At 25.4% G+C, this 23,936-nt stretch overlaps 1 protein-coding gene across 1 annotated transcript in view; it reads left to right on the forward strand.

Annotated features, from left to right (window-relative positions):
- Positions 1-1,330: 1,330 nt before the first annotated feature.
- The window catches only part of LOC113559892 (cathepsin L1), a 40,328-nt gene continuing 17,722 nt past the window's right edge, over positions 1,331-23,936 (forward strand). The window contains exons 1-6 of the mRNA XM_026965675.1: positions 1,331-1,600; positions 1,668-1,788; positions 5,840-5,989; positions 12,801-12,914; positions 13,494-13,627; positions 13,725-13,860. Of these exons, the coding sequence (XP_026821476.1) occupies positions 1,599-1,600; positions 1,668-1,788; positions 5,840-5,989; positions 12,801-12,914; positions 13,494-13,627; positions 13,725-13,860 (657 nt within the window). The 5' untranslated portion in view covers positions 1,331-1,598. The remainder of the gene's footprint in view (positions 1,601-1,667; positions 1,789-5,839; positions 5,990-12,800; positions 12,915-13,493; positions 13,628-13,724; positions 13,861-23,936) is intronic.

Below are 23,936 nucleotides of genomic sequence, written 5' to 3' on the forward strand. Positions count from 1 at the left end.
CAAAACAAGAATAATTTATCCAACTTAAATTAGGCACTCAATATAAAATTAAATTAAATTATGCAACGTTTATTAACCGGATTACTGGTGTTAAATTTATTAGAAAACGTATTCATTAATTAATAAACTCATTTATTACAAATACTTTTCGTTTCAAATATGTTATGTTAGGTACATGTCCTTTTTTTAAAATTAAAAACAAAATCTAATTGCTCAAATACTTTATTGAGTTTATTTATTACATGCAGAGTTATGGATACTTAATATGTCGATTAATTTCTTTACTATTAATATTATGGTAGGTTGATATAATTTTTGATGAAAACGTATTTTTTAGTATGTATTATTAAAATAATATTTATCTATATCATATTACATTATTGTTATTAACTTTGGAGTTAGTAAACCCTTACTATAAATACTGTAAAATAGTGTTTACAAGTTTATAGTTCATATTATTATTTTAAAACTAATCTACATTAGTATAATAAAATATATATACAAGTTGTATGTCTTCACTAATAATATTTTTGAATTATAACAAATAATCAACATCGTTATTCATCGTTTAATTATGCTATTTCGTCAAATTCGAACTACAAATTTAATATCTGTAAAAATTAATTGAGTTTTTATATTTTTTAAGTTTTCGTATGAACTACTCAAAAGGAACATTGTTTTACATTTTTAAATCTTTACTGTAAATATTGAAGAGTTTATAAATTTTATAAATTGTTCTAATTTGAACTTCTAATGCATAAATAAAAAAAACAGCAATTATGTGTTTTTAATATTTTTATAAAGATATAAGAACAACTCATGTGGAGTATTGTATTACATTTTTAAGAAAACCCAACGAATATTTTTTTTATTTACGTTAATTATAGAAAAAAAATTGTTCTCGTTTATTTTTATAATTTTTACTTTAGACTATATAATTTTCTTCCAGAAATCATCTCGAAGTTGAAAATCAATACAATTTTTTACTATCACAAAAAGAGATGACAGACAGAAAAAAAAACATCATTGTAAAATTAATAAATAGATACATTCACGCTCCACTCGGAATCCAAATGAAAATAACTTAGGTATAAAAATGTTCAAACGTCCCGCGTCTGTATAAAAACAGAAAAGTTTTTAAGAAAAAAAAAATACAAGTAGCTAATACAATATGTAATAAATGACCTATATTAACGAAGACCACGAATCGCGAAATATTCTTGTGATAGTCGGTATAGGCCTCCCCTCTCTCGAATATGGAGAAACGGTATAGCAACACGACGGAAAACGCGTTGTACCTTTATATAATGTAATAAATATATATAATATATTATATACCTGAATGTATGGGCACACGTTATCCGGTCGTCGGCGACATTGATTTTCGTCGAGTGTGCAAAAATGTTTGTTTGCATTTCTTTTTACATTGTGGTTAAGCAATATATCGTCGAGACCTCTCCGCAGAACACGTCGACCGACCCCGACTGATGTAGCCCGCATATGTTGTTATTGCCGGCGGTCAAATCCAAACGTGCCGTATCGCATATAAAAGTTCTATCGATATCGGGTATCGCGTGGGAATTGATGGGAAGTAGACGATGTAAGTGCATCGATAATAATCAATCTTGCGTTTGTAATTATTCGTTTGTGGTTTGTTCGACTTGCAGGCACGGTACCAGGCAAGCTCCACTTTGGCCGCTGTTTTGTTGCGCGATACTCCTCGAAACCGTCAGCGGAGCGAAGCCAAAACATTCCGCTCATTTGGATCCGCATTGGGACAATTTTAAGGTAAGTTCGTCCAACAGATCTGATGTTGGCTACTTTTGAGTACAACTCGTTTCGTTATATGACCGACTTACTGAGAAAACGTGTGTAGAAGTACATCGTGTATTTAACAATTAAATAGATTACGGATCTTTATGATACACTTGTACACGATAAGATAACATACCATATATGTATATATATTGTTATTTTATTATAATTTTTATAACATTTTGGATTATTTTGCGCTATTTATATGCATTTGAAATTTACCATTTATTTTTAGTTTTTCGACAATATTATGGTACATACTTTGTTCTAGGTAAAAATGACATTTAATTTAAGATTTTACATAAAGGTTTTTCTAACAGAAATGAAAAATATCGAAAATACATGGTCAGATTTTTTATAAATGTTAAAGTACATAATATTTTTACGAAATTCATCAAAATTTAGGCAGGTGTTTCCATAAATATTTAAGTTTAACACCTTAGGTTTGAAAATTAAAAACAAGATTCTTTATACATTTTTATGATTAGAAATTTAAAAAATGTTTAGAATAAAATCACATATTAGCTACGTATGGTTATGAGTGATCAAAATTATATTATTACGATATTGTAATATTGTATATTAAATGTATAATACGACTTATACTCAAATAATTTTTGTTATTTTGTTGTAATTTAAAAAAAAAAATAATTGTAGAAACTTAAAATATTCCACCATTATTTAAATTATTATTTTCTATGACATTTTAAAAATATTTAGACTTATTTCAAGTTATTTAAAATTTTCTATTTTTTAGTTTATTTTTTAAATGCGCAATAAAAAGAAGAAAAGTATAGATAATCGCTCTGCTGTACAAAAGTTGTCAATTTTACCACGTCATTGATTAATTCACTGTAATGCGTATATTAAATTTGAATTTAATGAATTAATTTATACCTACTGAAACGATTCTGATCAACGATGACCTGTCAGCCTATATTACTAAATATATTTCGCGATATATGAAACAATATCGATTTTGTTGAATTTTGCTTTATCTTGAAAAAAATCATTAAAAATATTATTACAAAGGTCTCCAATTTAATTTTTTTTACTTTCATTTAATATACTTCTTATAAAAGTTCTTGGAATTAAATGTATGGTTTGTAATGATATTAATTATTTGTATGATGTATAAATTAATAAGTATGTGTGTAAATTAAAATTCAGGTTCTAAAAAATTTGAATAATTTTATATAGTTTAATCTTATGAGTTGTGACTTATACAAATAGCTGTTTGTCTTTTTTTTTTTAATATGATTGAATTAAAAATAGTAAATATTTAAAATTAAATTAAAAAGAAAGAAAGTAGGTAACTACTTCGTTGTACAATAGACAATAGGTATCGAGTATACTTCATCATACAGATACTTTGAGAAATACTACATCAAAGTATATTTTTTAATACTAAAAATTTGTATTTGAGTTGATATTTAAAAATAATTACCTTTGTCTTTTACTCAAGGTATTAGGTAAATACCCACTTTATAAGACTAGGCTGGAACTATATACGTATAATACCTACTTTATACTTATATAATAATAAATAACGATGATAATTCATCAGTGTATAATTCATTAAATGTGTGTAGTGTGTATATACATTTAGTCGAACGATGATATCAATTATTTAGAATATCTATTGCCTCTTTGAAGATTGCAAGTACTTGAAGAATATCAATAATAAATAATGTTATCTATCGCCCAAAGTTGTTAGTCTCAAATAATCAAAGCAAAACTAAGGAATTTGCATAAATTGATGATTTTACGAATAAACTTGTTATTCTCGAATTATATGACCCAAGATACATAAAGAACAAAGTTCTTGATCTATGAGCTTACAAATTAATTTATATATACAACACTTTTAGGGACATTTTTGACTTAACGAAAAATCGGGACCTGATGAGTAAACTTTTTGATTTTAAACTATATTTCGAGAACAACCGTTTTTATGTACTTATCAACGTAAATAAAATATAATAAAATATATTATACATAATACATATATTATATTTATATGTATGTGTGTGCTTAACAATAAATATTTTATTTTATATTTATAATATAATATATAGTATATATATTTATATTTCATTTACAAAAAATGTATTATATTTATTATATAATATATGTAGCCTATATTTTCAAGTAGGTAAATACCTATTATATTTTATTTTATACAAATATTCCAATTAATGTAAATTATTTTTTTAAAACTATAAATAATATGGTAAGTGTGATAAAATTTTGCATTTATTATATTATTAATTGTTAAATAGCATATACCTATTTATATCATGTATTATTGTTATTAACTTTAAAGTCAATACTGAATTACTGTAGAAAATATTGTGAATTTTCAATTTAATACTCAATCATATCAATTCGATAATATTCTTACTTCGAATGTTTATAAAATAAAAAAATTGTAGAAATGTTTTTTTTTAAATATTTTTAATTGAAATAAGTAAAACTAATGAGTTATTTAATTATTTTGTATTACAGTTTTTAACTTTTTAACTAAGCATAATATTTTTTAATAACATGAAAAAAAATAGAAATTTTAAATTCTTTAAGTATCTAGTTCAAAATTTGAATTTCTAAATCATAAAAAAAGTATAGACCACCTATCCAAAACAAAACTAAATTTATTTTTTTTAACTATTATAGGAAAAAAATTGAGAAACTTTAGTCTTGAGTATTAGGTAGGTATAAATCATTATTTTTATAAATTTAACATTTGTCCATAACTATTTTACCTATTCTGTAGTTTTGACCTCCCTCTTCCGTATATAGACTACAAAAAATTCGATAATAGAAATTACAAAGTTAAATATTTTTATTGTTCCTAAGGTGACTATAAGATACATCAAAATCTATAAGTAAAACCAATACATGTGTTGCTTTAAAATGGTACTTATTTAGCTAAAATTTAGTATTTAATAAAAAAAAAAATTATTGTATGCGGTAAAATTACTCTAATTATTATAGACACAAATGTTATAAAAAATTTTCTTATCTTTCAAATATTTGTTTTTATACAATCTTTCAGAAACTTGTAATGTAGGTATGCATTTTATATTGTAACGAACTATTCGTACTGTATTAAATTTTTTCATAACCTTTTATTGTTACGTAAATACCAGAATCAATAAATTACATAATTTAACGCAGCGTAAAATCAACTGACCGAGCTTAAAAATCAGGTTTCATATGATGATTTAGCATTTATTTCAAACTTATAATAACAATAGAATACCTGGATTCTTTTGTTTAATTATTAGTTTTGTATTTGTCTAGTTAAGTAAAAATTAAAAATTAATAACACTTGACATATAATATGTATAATTCATTATTTAAATCGAATTGTTTTATTTCTTATAAATGCCGTCATCATACAATGGGCTAAATATAAACATAGTGGTGTCTACAGTTAAACTGTAGATAATTTCAACAATATTATGTTTGTTAATAATAGGTATGTTAATAAAAATATTTAGATATAATGCTAATAAAATATAACTATTACTTTATTAATATTATAAATATTAATATTTTTTTTTTGTCTGTCATCACCTTTGAGGGCAGTAAAAACTTAATTAATTAAAAATTCGATTTTCAACCCGAAGAGAATTTTGAAAGGTAATACTTTGAAGGTAAAAAAAAACTCAAATTTTTACGCAAAATCAGTTTTCCAAACTCAAAATGTGGTTATCACGCCACTTAACAATAATTCTATAAGCTGTTATTCTTTCATTTTTAAATAATAATTTTACCGCTAGATGGATGTACATGTATTGTCCATCAAAATTATTTGCTTTTTGGTGTCGAATCTGACCATTTATACAGTAATGTTGCAAATCCAGAAACTACAAATTTGTACAACTAGATTGTGTCATATCTAACACAATATACACGAAGGGTTAATTTATGACCTATCCGTTTAATTTATTACTTATTATAATGTTTAAATAATCAGAAGATAATATTTACTTAATAACTCGTAATTTATATTTTATAGGCGGAACATAATAAAACATACATAAGAAATAATGAACACCACCATCGTTCAGCGTGGGAGGAGAACTTTCATCACATTAATAGACACAACGAAGAGGCTAAAAGTGGAAAACACAATTACACACTGGATTTGAATCATTTAGCTGACATGGTAAACAATTTTCAATCTATAAAAATAATTTTGATATTTTGAACAAATGTTGTTATAATTTGTTTATAACACTTCGAATACCTATAATGGTTTGTTGAATATGTTACTTGATAAGTATGGTCCTATAATATTTATTGGAACTTGGTTTGTTTTTATGTTTGTGACGAGACATTTCCAATTATTTTATCTAGATAGTCCACGAAACTGTTTGGACATCAGTTAAAAATAGGTTTCGGCGTTTTCGATCTTCTAACTAGGACCGTTTAAATGTTTTTCGAAGTCATTTTTTTTCAATGACTTTTTTCTCAAAAATGTAAGAACTTATAGAGTATAACATTTTAATTGTATATTATTACAATTAATCGTTGAAAAATTAAACTCTTAAAATCATTGAAATTGCATAAGAACAGACATTTTGAAAAATAAGCTTATAAATAATAAAAAGCTCGGAATATAGTAAATAAAATCTCGTATATTTATTTGCATATGGCATAATGAGGTATTACTAAAATAGGTATAGTTCAAATTTTAACCGATTTAGCAATTTTAGTATTATTCTATATTGTTATAGGTACCTCTAATCCAATTTAGATAGGGTAGATAGTTAAATGATAGTTGATAATAGAAATTTTAATGTAAGCTAATTACGTATTAAATATTATAAATGAAATCTATTGTTATTAGATACCTACATAAAAATGATTTTATACATAATATTTATATTATGTAAATGCAATAGTAACAAAAATATGTTGGCATTATTTAATACATTTAATAACATATTGTTCAGTGATAAAATTTCATAATTATCTATCTAAAGATCTATCGAAGTCTGTAGTTCATGATAATAATTAATAAGGTCTAAACTATTTTTTAATTTGAACAATAGAACAAATGACAATGAACATTTTTTCATAATTTTATATACCTATTTGATGTTTTTATGTTACATTTTGTTATTATTTAACAGGTATTATAAATTGTATATTTGTATTAATATATTATTTAACAAGTTAAGTGCAACAAATTACCTAAAATATTTTTGATTATTAATTTAATTTAATGAATCACATAGATATATTCTAGATAATAAAAGGTATATTTTTCTTCTTGTAGCTTCACAGCTCTGTAAAAGATTCGGCTGTCACTGTGAAGCCGCTAGGGCTAGGGTACACACGAATTGCCTCCAATTTTTAGTTATGACTTTCTTGTACTGAGGTCGGCTCCGATAGATATAATTAATCGATTTCTAGTTCAAATCACAAACAATATTTTTTAAACATATAATAATTGCAAATGCAATACACGATGGTTAATATAATATTATACAAGTAATGCATAACCATATAAAAAAAAAAATAATCAAATACCTATTAATACAAAGTAATACTTATCATAATGTTTTTGAGGTTTAAACTTATTTCTTAATTTTAATACTTCAATGTTTTTTTATGAATTAAATAGAATATTTTTTATTTCGATTTATTTCTTTCTTAAATTAATGTTTATGTGTTGATTAATTTTACAGTTTTTATTTGTTGATTATATTATTATACCTATAAAATGTTTCTAATCTAATAATATGTTTTAAAAAAAAAATGTTATTATTTTAATATATTAGTATTTTTAAATAAATGAAAAATAAGCATTACTTACCAAAAGTACTAATGAATTCGCTTACATGTATATATAAATATATGTATAAGCAGGCAAGTATACAGGGAAGTTCAACCCCCCCCCCGCTCCCGAAATATTTTCGATTAACGAGGAAAAAATTGTTTTATTATGTTGAGGCACAATTTGTATTGCTAAATTTTGTAAATCCCCCGAATTTTTTTTTTTTGTATACGTGTCTGTGTATAAGTGTTAACTTATATATATCAATGAGGTAGAAATAACTGGTCCTAGCTTATAAAAAAAAAATTAATCACTAATAATGATTAAATGGAAAAAAAATATTTAATGAGTTATTTGTTTAATCTAAAAAAGGTTTTTAATTTTCTATGTGATTAAGTTCAAACTTAAACAAAAAAAATAGTTGTTGATGTTTTGAACAACTTAATACTTAAAAAAAAATAATAATATTTATAAATTAGTAATGAGTAATGTTGTAATATTTTATATGTTATAAGTTTTTACTAAGTTGTGGATAATGAAAATGTAAGGTAAGTACATTAAAATAGTGATTTCGAGGTTGTGTTGTATTGTATGTGGAGTTCTGTTGCTACTTGAAAACTGCCCATGGGGTTTTAGACAGATAGATTAAAATTGAATTTAAAACCACAATAATTAAATTAGGTTAATTAATTTTGTTAAACAATTCGAACTCTAATTAATTTATATGAACCAATAGAGTAACCATTAACCAACAGGATGTTTTATTAGTGTAATTTGTTATTTTGTCATGGCCACTTATAACTTTAACGAATAATTATTAGTAGTATATAAACAATTGTTATTATGCATATTAAAATATTATATATTTTATAAATATTTTCATAACTATTTTAATATAATTATACACTATAGTAACCAATATCTTATTGTTAATTTTCCAAATTAGAAATTAATAAATTATAATTATGTTATATATTATATACTATAGTATTAACTATTATTATATGTAATCTAGTAAATATACATCTACAGATGTGAAAAATTTAATTGTCTATAGGTTTACATTTCAAGTATAATAAAAGCGATTAGTGAGTTGTATAAAAAAAGTTTATGATACTTGATTGTGATTATGTACATCTAGGTAGTAGGTACTATAGATCCTTCTATATTATAATTTACCTAACTTCTACCTTTATTTAACTAAATAGGTAAATATATGCAATAATCGTTTATAATTATTATATAAACTAAAATTTTCTAGTAAAATAGGGTAGTAAGAAAAAAAATAACTTTTAGAACTTTAGGTAGATAGGTGTATAAAATATGTGTCGAAACGCTTTAAAAAAATCGTGTACTGTACTGTATCTGAAGGGTGAAATTTATACATAAGTCCGGGAAAATGTTATTCACTTATAAAATCCCATTTCGATGTATACTCTCTCCACCATACATTTATTACATTACTGTATAAACTTACTATACGCGTGACGGGTCGAAATTTATATACAAGTCTGGGTAGATAAATGTTATTCATTAATACCTACAAAATTGTGACAAATTTATTCATTTATACCAGTAAATCATATCTTGAATTCAATATGTCACGCACTCACACGTACATACAGTATACACATATAATCTTTATTACTTTGTTCTTTGAAAAAATAATTTTAAACTTTCTAATATTATTGAACATTAAGTTATAAATATTTAACCTTATCTGCAGAGAGGAGCCCGTAACTTTTTTTTATAGTAGGATTATTTTGTATACTTGTATTTTTAATTTTGTGAATTCAGCACTCAAAAATCACCAAAAGTTTCACTGATATGTATAATATATAATTAATTAACATTATTATTTGAATTAATAAACTCTAATTTACTAGAAAAATCATAATCAAATTAGGTATGGAGCAAGTTGACACACGTATAAATATTGTGATTGCTTCACTTATGAGTTATTTACTTAAATTTTAATAATAAATAAATAATACAATTTTTGAATACAAAAAAGCACTGGACGAGCGTTGACATAAAGTACCTAATCTAACCGATAATAAGAAACGACTAGACACTAAAATGCGACCTTTGTTACTTTCACTTGAAAAAGTACTAGACTAACGACTGACGTCAGGGGACCGTAACCAACACAATCAGGAATTCACTTAACGGGTCCACTGACGACTATTGACACTAAAAATCTAAAATTTAATAGTGTTCCCAGTTCAAAATCAGCCATCAATGGTATCAATGACACATAAGACATCGTTATCAATGTTATCATTCATCATCATCACCAGATAATAAAAAATAACTTTTAAGTTTCAACTTACAAAACTCAAGACTAGAGACTATCAGTATCTGTTCATAAGATCAAGACGTATTTCCAACCCGGGGTATTTGCTTGTAGAACGAGTTAAATAGGCAGCTAGTAAAAATACCTCTCAGTATATATGTTGTCAACATTTACCAATTTTACAAAATCAACTTACCCCATACGGTTTTTTTATTATTTTGAAAAAATAATAAACAGCAAGATACAATTATGATGTAATAATGCCTAAAATATGTCTTACATGCCTTGACTAATATGTATTCACTGTAGTATTTAAAAAAATAAATTAAAACAAGGATAACAGAGTTAAGAAAAAAAAATTTCTTTTAAAATATATGACACATAATTATAGTTATGAAGTAATTCACTTTTAATTATCAATTGTTCGTATAACTTGACTTCATCAGCATTTGTATTAATGGGTTTTTTTTGTTGGAAGTCGTAAGCATAAAAGTTTCTACTCTCCGTTCAATGAATTCCACAAGTAAGTTTGAATTACTTTTAAAATTAAAAACAATGGTCTCAAGACACCTAGAAGAAATTAAACATGTAAACTAGTACAATACAAAAACTCAAGCAATTAAATTTTTTCCTTTAATGAAAAAACAGCATTATTTACATTTTACACACACTTTTTCTTTGTTAATTTATATATATATCATATATATCAAGGGTCTCCAATTAATATTTTTGAAGGGTCACATTAGGGATCTGAAAATTTTTCACGGGCCATCAAAATTCTAAATACATATTTACATTATTTAAAAACCAATAATATTTAACAAAAATAATAATTTACAATAATAACACAAATAATGTTGTAATTGGCCGCCATTTGGTGACCCATGATATATATTATCAATATCGACATTATATTTATTATCGGATGACTTCATTGTTATCAAAATTATACTGATACCTAATGCATAAACTTTATTGTTATATTACCTATATATAATATAGTAGTTGCAAGTTAGCAAAAAGAAAAAGAAAGCATGTCCCTTGAGTCCACAGATAACGACCAAAAATGTATCTCAAAGTTTAAAAATTGTTTACCTACACTATAGGCATACATATATACAGTTATTTATGAATTCACAAAGTGTATATACAAAAATAAACTAAAACATTTTTGTATAAGACACATAGTTTCTGGTAAACAGTCTGTTTTCAAAGGATAAAAAAGTTTTGACATTTTACATTTAACGTTATCTCAGGTTACTTACTATAATATATTATACGACATCGATATACTTACATTATTCACATTGCTGATGATTAGGACCAGGGTTTTAATGCATAGTGCATTATTTTGTGTGTGCTTTAGATTTCAAGACTGCAAAAAGGTCACTAATCACTGTTCTAGGACAATGCATACCAAGTACATAATTCGTTTATATGACACATACTTCAAACTTCAAAGACGAATAAGTACTCTATTAGATATTCAAAACAAAAAGATTTTCAAATGCATATGTTTAAAATAAAATAAAATATAATAAATTAACAAATTTTTATTAAGAGTACTTATTTTATGCTATTTATATTACAGATACATTTGCCAAAATAAGGGTTGTAAAGTAGAATAATGACTCTTACCAGACATTTGTGTCATTTAACAACCTATAACATTCCCAGCTCTTCTTCTTATTACTCAATATTTTAAATTATGTGACAAAAATGGAATGAATAAGAAAAAATCCCCGCTATGTAAAATAAAATTTGGATGACCCTAATATATATATATATATATATACATATCAAATTATGGTGTAAAAATAACAATAAATAAATTTACAATGGTATCTTTTATTGTTTTATGTACTTATATACTCTTAAGTACTTTACATTAACTAATAGATTCATTTTTGGAAATTATGTAAGAAATATATAATCAAAAACATTTTTATAAAAAATGAAAAAAATATCATTAGTTGAATTTGTAGTGGATAATTCAACTTGACCTCAACGCTTATAAAAGTTGAAAAATGGAAAATGCTACGTGGGAAGTATAATTGTATAATTTACAATAACAATATTAAGTGCCTTTATATAGATTGAAGTATAATAAAGTAACAAAAATGCATTCGGTAACTTAAAAATGAAATACTAGCCAACATAATATTATATATTTATAGAAATTATAAACTTATCTATAACAAATAAAGTAGTAGGTTGTGGGACACTTTATATGGTCACGTAAAAAATGTACTATTTCAGATAGAAAAAAATGCATACATTTTACGTAATTTATTATTACAAATTTAATACATTTAATAGGTACATGTAATCTTATAGTTATATTGTAAATTTCTAATAGAAAAAAATAAATAGTTATTAATATTATAAGATAATAATATATACATATTATTTATAATTTTAAATTATTGTAGAGTAATCTTAAAACAATTTTTTTTAATTATTTAGTGTTAATATAAATTTTTAGGCTTAGTCAAATATTTTGAAAATATATTACAAATATTAGGATAGTAATACGCATATAAGTAATATAGACAGCCGTTTCCGTTCAGTTTTGTTTTTCGTACACAATTATGTATCATTAAATACAAATAATATATTCATACAATGACCTACGATTCACCCGATTCCTAACGTACAGAGTTACTTACTTGCTCACTTTTAGGTATAATTTATACTTGACGAATTCGAAGGGTGTCACCTGAGAACTAAAGACTCTAATCGGATAGTGACTTTTATTTAACATCTATTTAATAAATATGAATTTAATTCAAAGAAATTAAACGTCGTTTAAATGTAAATAATGTCTACAAATGATATGTTATGTATTTTTAAAAAGTTGTATTTTTCCATATAATGATAATTTTGTAAATTTTACAGCCTTTGCATCTGTACAATAAACATTTTACTAGTCTTTCATCAAGCAAATTAACCAAAAGCACAGATATGCATACTGATCCGTCTCAACATCATACGAAATCAATTCCTGAAGAGGTACGTAATCATAATTAATTATTCTTATTAGTTATTACAATAGGCATAGTTAGGACTGTTAGGATAAATGAATAATTAATACACCGTAATGGCATCAAAACAATGGTATTTTTTTTATAATTTCTTAGGATGGTAATAATAAAAATTAACCTTTTAAAAATCAAAAATATTATCAATAAAATAAACTGCAAAGTTTAAAAAAAACTTTCGGAATGGTTTCTAGCTTAACAAATAACCTAAATATAATGGAGAAATTAATTTTTTTTTGTTTAAATGTTATTTTTGTAGTATTTAACTTTAAATAATTTGAATTTTTTGACTTGTAAAGACGTGTATTTACTCTAAATGAGCGAGCATAAAATATTCCATAAGGTAATGAAAATGTTTTTTTTTTGACAAATATAGAGATGAAGGTGATTTTTTTTTTTTTGGTAATTTTATAGCAATGTATTTGTATTTAATAATGTTATGGACATTGAATTGCGTCTATTTTTATGTAAATTTTACTTTTTTTTCGCGGGCTACGTATAAGGATGACATTGTCCGTAAAACCACTAAAGGTTTTTTTCCGGTCGACAGGTTGACTGGCGGGAAAGAGGATTTAACACACCCGGATGGAATCAATTGGACTGTGGTGCGTGCTATGCTTTCAGTATAGCTTCCATGCTTGAAGGACAGCTGTTTAAAGCCACGGGAGAGTTGCACACATTAAGGCGAGTATAAAAAAAAATTGAAAGAAAACCAAAAGGAAACGAAACCCAAAACATACAAGACTTTACTTTTGATGTTATTGTCTTGGGACATGTTTAGCTCGCAACAAATCATCGACTGTTCAATCGCATATGGAAATCTCGGTTGTTCCGGTGGATCGTTAAAAAACACATTGCAGTATCTCCGGAGAGTCGGAGGAATTATGCAAGGACTTGAGTATTCGTACAAAGCAAAGGTGAGTACGTCAAATTTTTTTCATACAAGAACTTTTTTTAATATATAAGTCACACAGTTAACGACGTATAAACCGAAACGTTTATAATAATTTCACATATATTTTGAACTTTGGTACTTTCGCCAACACTTATTATTGGTAGTATTTATACGGAGTCAGATATATTTTGGCATACCTTAGAATATTGTTGTAGCACCCATGTGGACGGTGTATTTGAAATTAATAAATTAAATACATACAAGAATAAATAAAGAATAATGTTTAGTAATAAAATAAATAATAATACGTGTTATATCCCATAGCTGGTAAGAAATTTTACAATAAAAATTAATATATATGTTGCCATGTTGGTGTGCTTTATCACTATCATCTATTATTAGTTAAAAGTGGTTGCTTTTTGAAGGGAATGAAACGCAAATCATGAAATTATTTCAAAAAACGTTGTAAAATTAAATAAGGTCCGGTACCTACTTATAATAACTAATTTATGAAAACTCACTATTAACAAATTATTTGGTTTGCAAATCAATTTGAATCGTTTTTATAAATTTTTACTATCTCTACTTTTTAAAGTCTTGTCTCAAGTGTCAATTTAGTACTCATCTGCGTGGCATATTTATTGAAATCCACAGCTACTACTGGCTCAACTAGATTGATATAAAGGATACTATTATCAAAATAAAGCGTTAGACATGATTTTTTTCACATTTAATTATCTGAAAACTTCGATTGATGGGTATACCTATGTTGTCAGTAGTTCCATTTTTTCTTTCGAAACACCATACGTGTTTTAATAAATTGTGAAATACCATTGAGAAATATATTTTTATTTCAATGATTTTTCACTGATGAGAGATTTGAGATAATGATATACTTACATCAGTTGTATCCTGCAGCCAAAACTGAAGAACTCGAGACATTGAGTGATGCAAATGTTACATTTTGTAATATTATTATCTAAATATATAAAAATGATTATTATAATTTTTTTTTTTTATCAAATTGATATTAATCTTCATTGTAGATAAAGTAAATGCAATACTTAATAAAATAAAGATACTAATATATTTTAGATTTGTTTCTTTCGTGATGATGTATTATGTTACATCGTTACATACAAAAGTTGACTGTACGTATTTATTTTAATGACAACTCGGCGACACCGATATTATGGAAATTCTATCCCGTTAGTCAATAATATCAATATAGGAACCAATTTTGTCTGGAACCGTTAGACTGAAACATTAATTACCAATTTTGTATATAATAATTGTATAGTAACCTATTGATCCTGTATTATATAGATAGATATTTAAGTATAAGACTAAATTTGTTTAATAATTTAGTTATTCAAATTATTATTAATATATTTTATTTCTAATAAATTAAAGAGTTTATATTTTTTAACTGAAATAGTCTTTTTTTTTTTAGGACAATTTGAATAAATTATAAACCCTAAAATATATAATATGATAAAAATAGTGAGCAAGAACAAATAATAAATAAATTACAAAGTAATAAATACTGTGTCTAGTCATGGAAATATTTTAATTAAATTATTTTGTTTAACACATTATTCATCCGTTTAGTTAGGTACTATACGTTTTCAAATGCTATTAATATGATTTATTATTAATTTAAAATTTAAATAGGAAATTAAAATAATTTTTTTCAATGTTAACATCGCGATTAGTGATATTATTTATAATTTTATTTAGAATGAACTCATTAAGTTATTGATACGGTAAGGCTACATGTCTATACATATTATTGAAAATATACTTTAAGTTTTATTTATTATCTTTTACCATCGATATTTGTGAAAATGATAATAATGCGGGAAAAAACCTTTTTTCCTTATTATTATTATTTTTTTTAAAAAGAAAGGAAATTAAGTGAACCAAGATAATTCTAAAATCTACTGACAACTTTAATGTAGTATTAAGAATATTATAAAAAGTAAAAACATAATATTTCAATTGACAAAAAGTGTATAATCAAGTAAATTGACTGTCGTGTCCTCGTGTTATAGATTTTATTTCTACTTAAAAAAAAAAAAAAAAAAAATGAAATTATAAATTATAATACATATATATTATAATTTTTTCCTTGACGCTGCAACCTATACAAAATACTTATTAGTGCGATTAATATTCGTATATTTTTCGTTTATTCTTTTAAGCACTGTATTTTACTTTATAGTTTTTGAGGTAGTAGACGTACCTACATGTATAGGAGGTGGTACATATATTTGACTAAAACTTATACGTCTGTATGCATACATATGTCCAACTATATCCGTCTGGAAGCATTGCTTCGAGGAACCACGTAGCTTAAAATAATAAAGCTCGAACCCCATCAAAACTTCCAACGTTGTTTAGTCGGCCAGCTGCTTATTTCAACCCTCATATTATATATATTTATGTTCGTATACTGTATATATACTATACATTATTTTTCCCGTCGCTCGCCCGTCTTTCCAGAGTGGTCCCAAAATTATGCGAAGGGGGCGTATATTGTTTGCATTTTTTCCCCAACGTTACGATAGAAATATTATTATTAATACCAGAATGATAAACGAATACGCACTTCCTCAAGATAATATCACAAAATAAAAATGTATAATTATATTATAATAATTAATATTTTAATATTAATACTCATTCCATTTGGTTAATTAGTCTGCGTAATCTGTAAAAAGGCGTAGACTTGTACATAAATCACGCATTTCGTATGTTAATAAAATTCAATATTTTTATAATAACCGTAGGTATTTCACTACTTATTGCATTTTTTTCAAACTTGATAGTTCATAATCATATTACAATTATTTTCATTTCATTAAAACGGCCAAGTAATTATAATGTATAGACTTTTTTTTATTCAATAAAACTTAACGTGTTTCAATAGATGAAATTTATTTTTATTGTTAGTCAAAGGAAAATATTAATTATCTCGTAATTTTATTGACAAACATGGATATTATTAAATGTGATCATCTCATATTTTTTTTCCATGATAACTTTAACATTTTTATTTAACAACCGTTATTGCAACCGGCTCGTCAATTTGCTTAGATTTAGTGATTGACATATGTTTTTTACTCTACATAAAATGTTTAATGCAGTTTTTATGTAGTATTTGAATTAATTGGTTAGATCTGTTGAACAATTTTGTAAGGGGGACCACGAGTTAAAATTTACAATTAAATATGCAATTAATAATTATATATTGTTTTAAATTTTGTAGACTAGAGTAAACTATGTAATGAGATAAAACTAAACATAGGTTTTTCTAAATGTAAGAATTTTAAGTTTTTCATACACAGTAATATTTGTATTTTTTTTATAGTCATTGTATGTATGTGAAAATTCCTCTTCTCAAGAGTTACCTTCATTAAAAAGTACTCTGTATTCTGCATAACAAATTAGTTTACCAAGAATCCTAAAATCATTTATTTGATTTATTTTTAAATTAAAGAGCGTGCGAGATGATGTAACCCCCTGAGAAAAAACCGCTTAATAAAAGTGTTTTGAGAATTATTTATTTTATATCATGATGTTTTTTATTCGATAAGTATGAACATATAATAACGTATAATATGGTCCTATAATGCCAAATTTATTAAAATTTTCTTTTAATATAGTATGTTCAATAGTATCAATTGCCTTTGATAAATCTAAATAAACACTAATATATGTATATATATATATTTAACTAAACATTAATCATGAATGTAGCTTAATACTGCCTAACCTAGAATGGATGTACGAGTATAGTGTCTTATAAAAAAAATTAAAAACTAAAGCTTGTATTTTATACATTTAATTAGATTTTTATTTTATATTATAATATTATTTAAAAAAAAAAGTAAATAATAAAAATACATTATTGTACATGATTTTAGATATCACGTAATATTGGAGAAATACGTGTAGGTGCAATTTCATGAATTAATTATATTGATTGCTAATTATATATTATATGCGTACATAGTGGTTTCATTAAATATTTTAAACACGTCAAACAGAATGGCCACCCGATTCGCGTGAATAAAAATATCAACAAAAACGTTAACGAACGTTAACGGGAAAACAAATAAAGGGGATCCCAACAATTTGAAGGGGCTTTTAGCGTGTACGTGATTTCCAGTTGGGTAGGTCGTACTGATCAATAGGAATATGTAGTAGTAGTAGTAGTAGTAGTAGTAGTAGTAATAGTATTCTCCCTTATAGACTATAAAATAAAACAAGTAATATCCTAATCCAAAATTTAGGCTAAAACCGAAAATCTTGATTGAACCTATATAATGTATAACAATTGCTCATCAGTTATCACCGCGTAGAGTAAAGATTCTTCTTAAATAAAAAGAGGTGTATAAGTTTTGTAAATATTTGTAATGTTTTACTAACGGGGTGTGTATACGGTTGTATCTCCACGAGGCCAAGTCTACAATCAGGGTGTGACGAGTTCATTGAGGCTATATCAAAATTATCTGAAATTTGGGTGATAGGCACGGACAGGATCGTGAGTATAGTGCGTGCAATACATGAGATTGGAGTAAGTATTTGTATTTTTGTTGGCCTTTGAATTTATTACTGATTACAAAAAATGATTTTGGAAAATTATTCTTATATTTTAGAAACCCAACATTATTATAATACTTTGTAAGTAGTGTTTTTTCAACTTAAAATCTCGTAAAATCATAAATTATAATAAAAAATGCAAACATTTGTTTTCGTGTTTCTTAAGATAACTAATTTATGTAAATATTTTAAATTTGAATCATTCATTTCTCAGTATTCAAATAGTTGAGTAAATTATAAAGTTTATATAAAGCATGTTTGTATAATTAGGAGTTTATGGGTAGGACTGTAGGAGGATGAAAATACAAACTACGGCGAGATAGCTTATACTTTATATATTATTTAGTAACTGGTCAATAAATAATTAGTGTAAGTTACTGTGTATACATAATGTAGTGAAATAAAATACAGCCAATGTAGATCTCGAAAAATCACTAGACACCGTATTCGAAACAACCCCGACTTCAATTTCTAGTTTTTCAATATCCCAGTAAATATATCATTTGATTTTTTACTTATAACCGTAACGAGTAGATATTAAAGAATCTATTTTTTCATTAAAAAAAATATATTTAATTTGTAGGTATATAACAATTATTGTTTAACTAATACGACTTATCAATCTAGTTTTATGTATCGAGCTAGGAATTCTAGTAAGAATATTCCAGTTGTAATTTTGTTTATAGATCGTCAAATCTGAGGGAGTTAAATGCAATACTTGTGAATTACTGATAGTCATGACCAATAAACAGATAGCTACATAATTATAACGTATTAGGACAGAAACCACACTAGCGATCCGCGCATCATAGCCACGCATGTAATAGTATACCACTACTCTAGAGATAAAAATACACATTGTTGTTCGACGTATGTACGGGATAGTAGTAAGTACTGATAGTTTGATTTCAGAGGTGCTTTTGTGTAGAGGTGTAGACTGCAGTTTCACTTCGACGGGAGCTCCCCTAAGTTTGTAACGTGGGGCTTTTTGTTCGGTGGTAGGTAGGGTGTAAGTATAATCTAGCCATTATCACGAGTAAGCTTGTTAGCTACAGTATCTACTGAAGTCGGTAGACTAAATTCGAGTAATGTCCCAGTGACTGTATTCGGTTCATATATAACGTGGGATTGGTTGATTATTCGGAGAGTTTCTCATCTACATTCGGAAATTCGCCAGTTTTAACACTACATAGAGATTTAGAAATTTGAAACAGTTTAAAAAAAATGGGGACTATAGAAAATATAATGTACTTTATATAAATATGTTTTAAATGACAGATTCGACGTTAGAACTAATGAACTTTACTCAAATCGATTTTTACTCGAAAAAGAATACCTCAAAGTTCGCTTATCAGCACCACACTACTTTTAATTGTTACCGACAGCATCATTAAACAGATACCTAGCAAAAATGTCCCTGAACGTCAACGACAGCTACGTCTGGTTTATACGTAAATGCCTTAAAAACATAAAAAACAAAATCTAACACTGTACAAGGAACACTGTAATGATCTAAACAAATGAGAAAAAAATCAAGTTTTTCTTTATCACTAGAAAAATCAAAATACATAATACTTTTGATAACAAAAACATATCAAAACCAAACATTACATTAAGTACTAAACAAATTCATTACACCAAAACAATCCAAATGCATATTAAAAAGTATTTCAATAAAAAGTGCATACATAATTACTGGTGAATTACTTCTAAATTAGAGTTATAATACATTTTTACAGAAATTGGCCGTCTTAATGCAATGCATAACCAAAAATCAACTTACTAAACAATATTCAATTTCGGTCGCAATAATACTTTTAACAGAAACAAAAAACTATTACAACTGATACATAAAATAATAAAATAAATAATGTGTTAATAGAAACACAAATCAACTTCAAACATATAATTAAATATCTAGATCAAGACAAAACAGCCATCAAATAAACATTTTTATTTATAAAATAAATAAATATTGAAAACTCAAAACTTAGTGTAACAAAATACTATACTATGTGTAAGCAAATCCAAAACATATTATAAATATATATTAATATTTAACCACTATTATTATTTAGAGCACCAATTATAATTAAAATGTATATAAAATGTTTGGTAATGGTCAATTAGTCGCGGCTTATTTTCTGAAAGAAAAAATACAATTTTTTTTCGAAATCATCTACTTTGAACAATTATTATTTCTGTTTCAATGGTGTGAATTGAAAATTAATTTATTGGCCCCTATTTGTCATAGATTTTAAATAATATAAATGAAGTATTACATTGCAAAATGATAACACTTTAATATTAATAAATGTATAAATTATTTGCAAAGTAATACCATGATATGAACTTATTACACGTTATACGAAAATACAAATACAAGTAGATACTTGCTTTTACCAAAATACCGCAGCATAGCAAATAACGTTGCCTATATATATTATGACATATTGACATTATAAAATGTTATATTACGTGGTTTATTGATGTTAGAGCACGACGCAAGTTATATAATGATATTTAAACAGAATCAAATATAAATAAACCGTTTTGATTGTTTATGTATGCAATATAGTTTACTCGACTTTAATTAAATATAAATTAAAAGCTCATACTTATGTAAAATGCATGTATAGTAGTGTAGTCATTAGGATACTGCAATTTCGTTTTGAATCATTTTTCTTTTGAACCTCAAAACGCCTAAATTATGTATAACTGCTGTCCGCTGATAGAAACAAGTTCACGCAGTATTTCATTAATTTAATTATTGCATTTTACCGTGTTATAAAGTAGGCGGTAGTAACTAGCCGAATAATTTAATATTATTATACTGCGTTAATAAAAATTGCAATAAATAGTTGTAAAATATTATTTAATACTGTTGTGACTTTTAATTTTCCGCCAAATAAAACAAATTTTCATCTATAGTTGGCATGTTAGAAACACTAACAAATAATAAATATGACATGGACATTAGGCATGTGTATAATATCAAGAAATGTATGTTTTTTTAGTTTCTATACACATACATTGAGTGAATAAAAGATATATTTTTGAGTGAATTTAGCTTAACTGGGTAGGAAATGTTGTCAAATTTATCGACTTATATAATGTACATAAAAAAATCCTATATTTTGCATTTAAAATTGTATTATGCAAAATTAATTACCTTTTAACTTTCGTTGATTAAAGATAATAACCTTTTGTGCAGTTGCTTGTTTTTATTTTATTTATAGAATAGATTTAAAACATTTAAGCTGTAAATCTTTTTTTAAAGTTTTTAAAGTTTTTGTTTTGGTAATTATTAACACAAAGGTATGAAGTAAAACGACGGTTCGCGAAGAAATAATTTTAATTTTATAAATTATGTATTTAAGACCTGAGAGTTTGAAAATAATAGCAAGTTTAAGATCATCTACTATTGTACGAGCAAGTCTTAAGTATATAAAAGCTTACATTTTATCCAACAAAGCTTTTCAATTTATCTTCTATTTCTGTGGCTGTCTCCACTTGCTTTACCTGTCAGGCCAGTCTAAAACGATTAAGGTAGGTATCGTGAATCGTGATCTACTCGAAAATCCAATCCAATAAGAAATAAATATTCCATTTTTGGAGTTATCTATGTCACTAAATAATCTCTCTCCTTCCATCCCATTCTTTATTTTCTTGTACCTTTCTACATTGTATCCTGTGTAATATAATATTACGATGTTCGTATAACTATTATCGTAGGTAGGTATGTTGCTGGTTTCTTGCTGTGAATGTTTACGTTAATACTATTGTAAATAAAGATACAAATGAACAATACATTCTATAATGTTAATTTTTATTATTAATGTCTACCAATTAAAAATTTTAATTTAAAAAAAACAGTTAAAAAGTAAAATTTTTAATTGGTAGACATTAATAATAAAAATTAACATTATAGAATGTATTGTTCATTTGTATCTTTATTTACAATAGTATAACGTAAACACTCACAGCGATTCATAGCTTATGAATTATAATAATACAAGAAAAATTATAAAGGCACCCAATTATATAAATTATTATATTATTATGTGAATCACAAAATGGTTTAAATGTTTAATTTTAATATTTATGCACAACGGTATTCAGGTGATTACATACCGTCCGATCACATTCATTTTTATAAAATTAAATTGTTTGCTTAATTTCCAAAAGTAAATTAATGTGTAAATCATATTTGCTATTTTTTATTTCTCATGTTTATTTTTTTTCCGGGTGCTTTGATCAGTAAAACAAGGTGATTCACTGGTTTCAGATTACTGGTAGGTATGTCAAGTTCCTGACGATAAACAGTAATTCATAAAATATTAAAAAGTTATTATTATTTAACTTTTAAACTTGTAATTTTAGTTTCTTTGATGGGCCTAACCTTGGATAATATAGTTCCTATTTCTGAATTACTTATTGTTTTAACATCGAGTTCTTTCCATCGCTTTAATAAATTTAATTAAATATCTTAGTAAAACACTAAAATGTACCTTTATGACGAATCACGAATAGGTAGGTAAAGTTAAGCTCCATAGTTCATGTACATTTTACAGAAGACAATTATTTTTCAAATTTAAATTTAACTTATTTTTGACTTTTTGAAAATAACTGTGAAAATTGTTGCATGAAAAATTAATTCAAGAGATATATAATTCAGTTTATTATATTATTTTCAATTACCGTTCGCCATTTTATATTGTTCAACTTTTATTCAATCAAAAATATTTTACATTTATTTTCATATTACACAACACATTATTAGACACATAATTAGATGTACAAATCACGTACATACACGATTGATGCTTTACCGCAGTTCACTTTTTTTTTAATTGTCATTCTAAAGTTTCCGTTTCACTAAATCTACCTCTATAAACTTCAAATAGTTTTAAATATATTAACTGTACTATTTACTGCAGATAACTAACGTTCTTAGAACAATTTTCCTTTTGAATATTTTAAATTAAAATTATATTGTTTCAACGAAATAACTTTTATACGGTGAACGGCCAACAGAATAACAATAAGTTAAGCACAAATGTCAAGACTGTTGAACCTAACTCAAATTTTGAAATATGTATTGATGTGGACAAACACGGTGAGATATACTATAAATATATATATATACGGTATACATGAATATAATATATATGGCGTGGCCGTTTTATCGCGACCGTGCAATAACCAGGCTTTGAATGATTTTATTATATTTTTGTTTAACCTTTTAGAAGTATAATATTTTAACGACGAGAGTTAGGTAACATAAAAAAAAAAAGTATCCTGAGATTATAGGTATGTGTATATATTTTTAACAAAACATTGCACTATATTATGTAGCAAGTGTTTATTTTGGAACATAACCATCTGCTTATTTTAAATATACACTCTTCACTCCTGAAATAATTTTTTTCATGGTACCTAACTATTTAAATACATAATAGAAATTATTAATAATTCAATTTCTGAAAT

This window comes from Rhopalosiphum maidis, chromosome 3 (assembly GCF_003676215.2).
Source record: "Rhopalosiphum maidis isolate BTI-1 chromosome 3, ASM367621v3, whole genome shotgun sequence".
In the NCBI taxonomy this organism is placed as follows: domain Eukaryota; kingdom Metazoa; phylum Arthropoda; class Insecta; order Hemiptera; family Aphididae; genus Rhopalosiphum; species Rhopalosiphum maidis.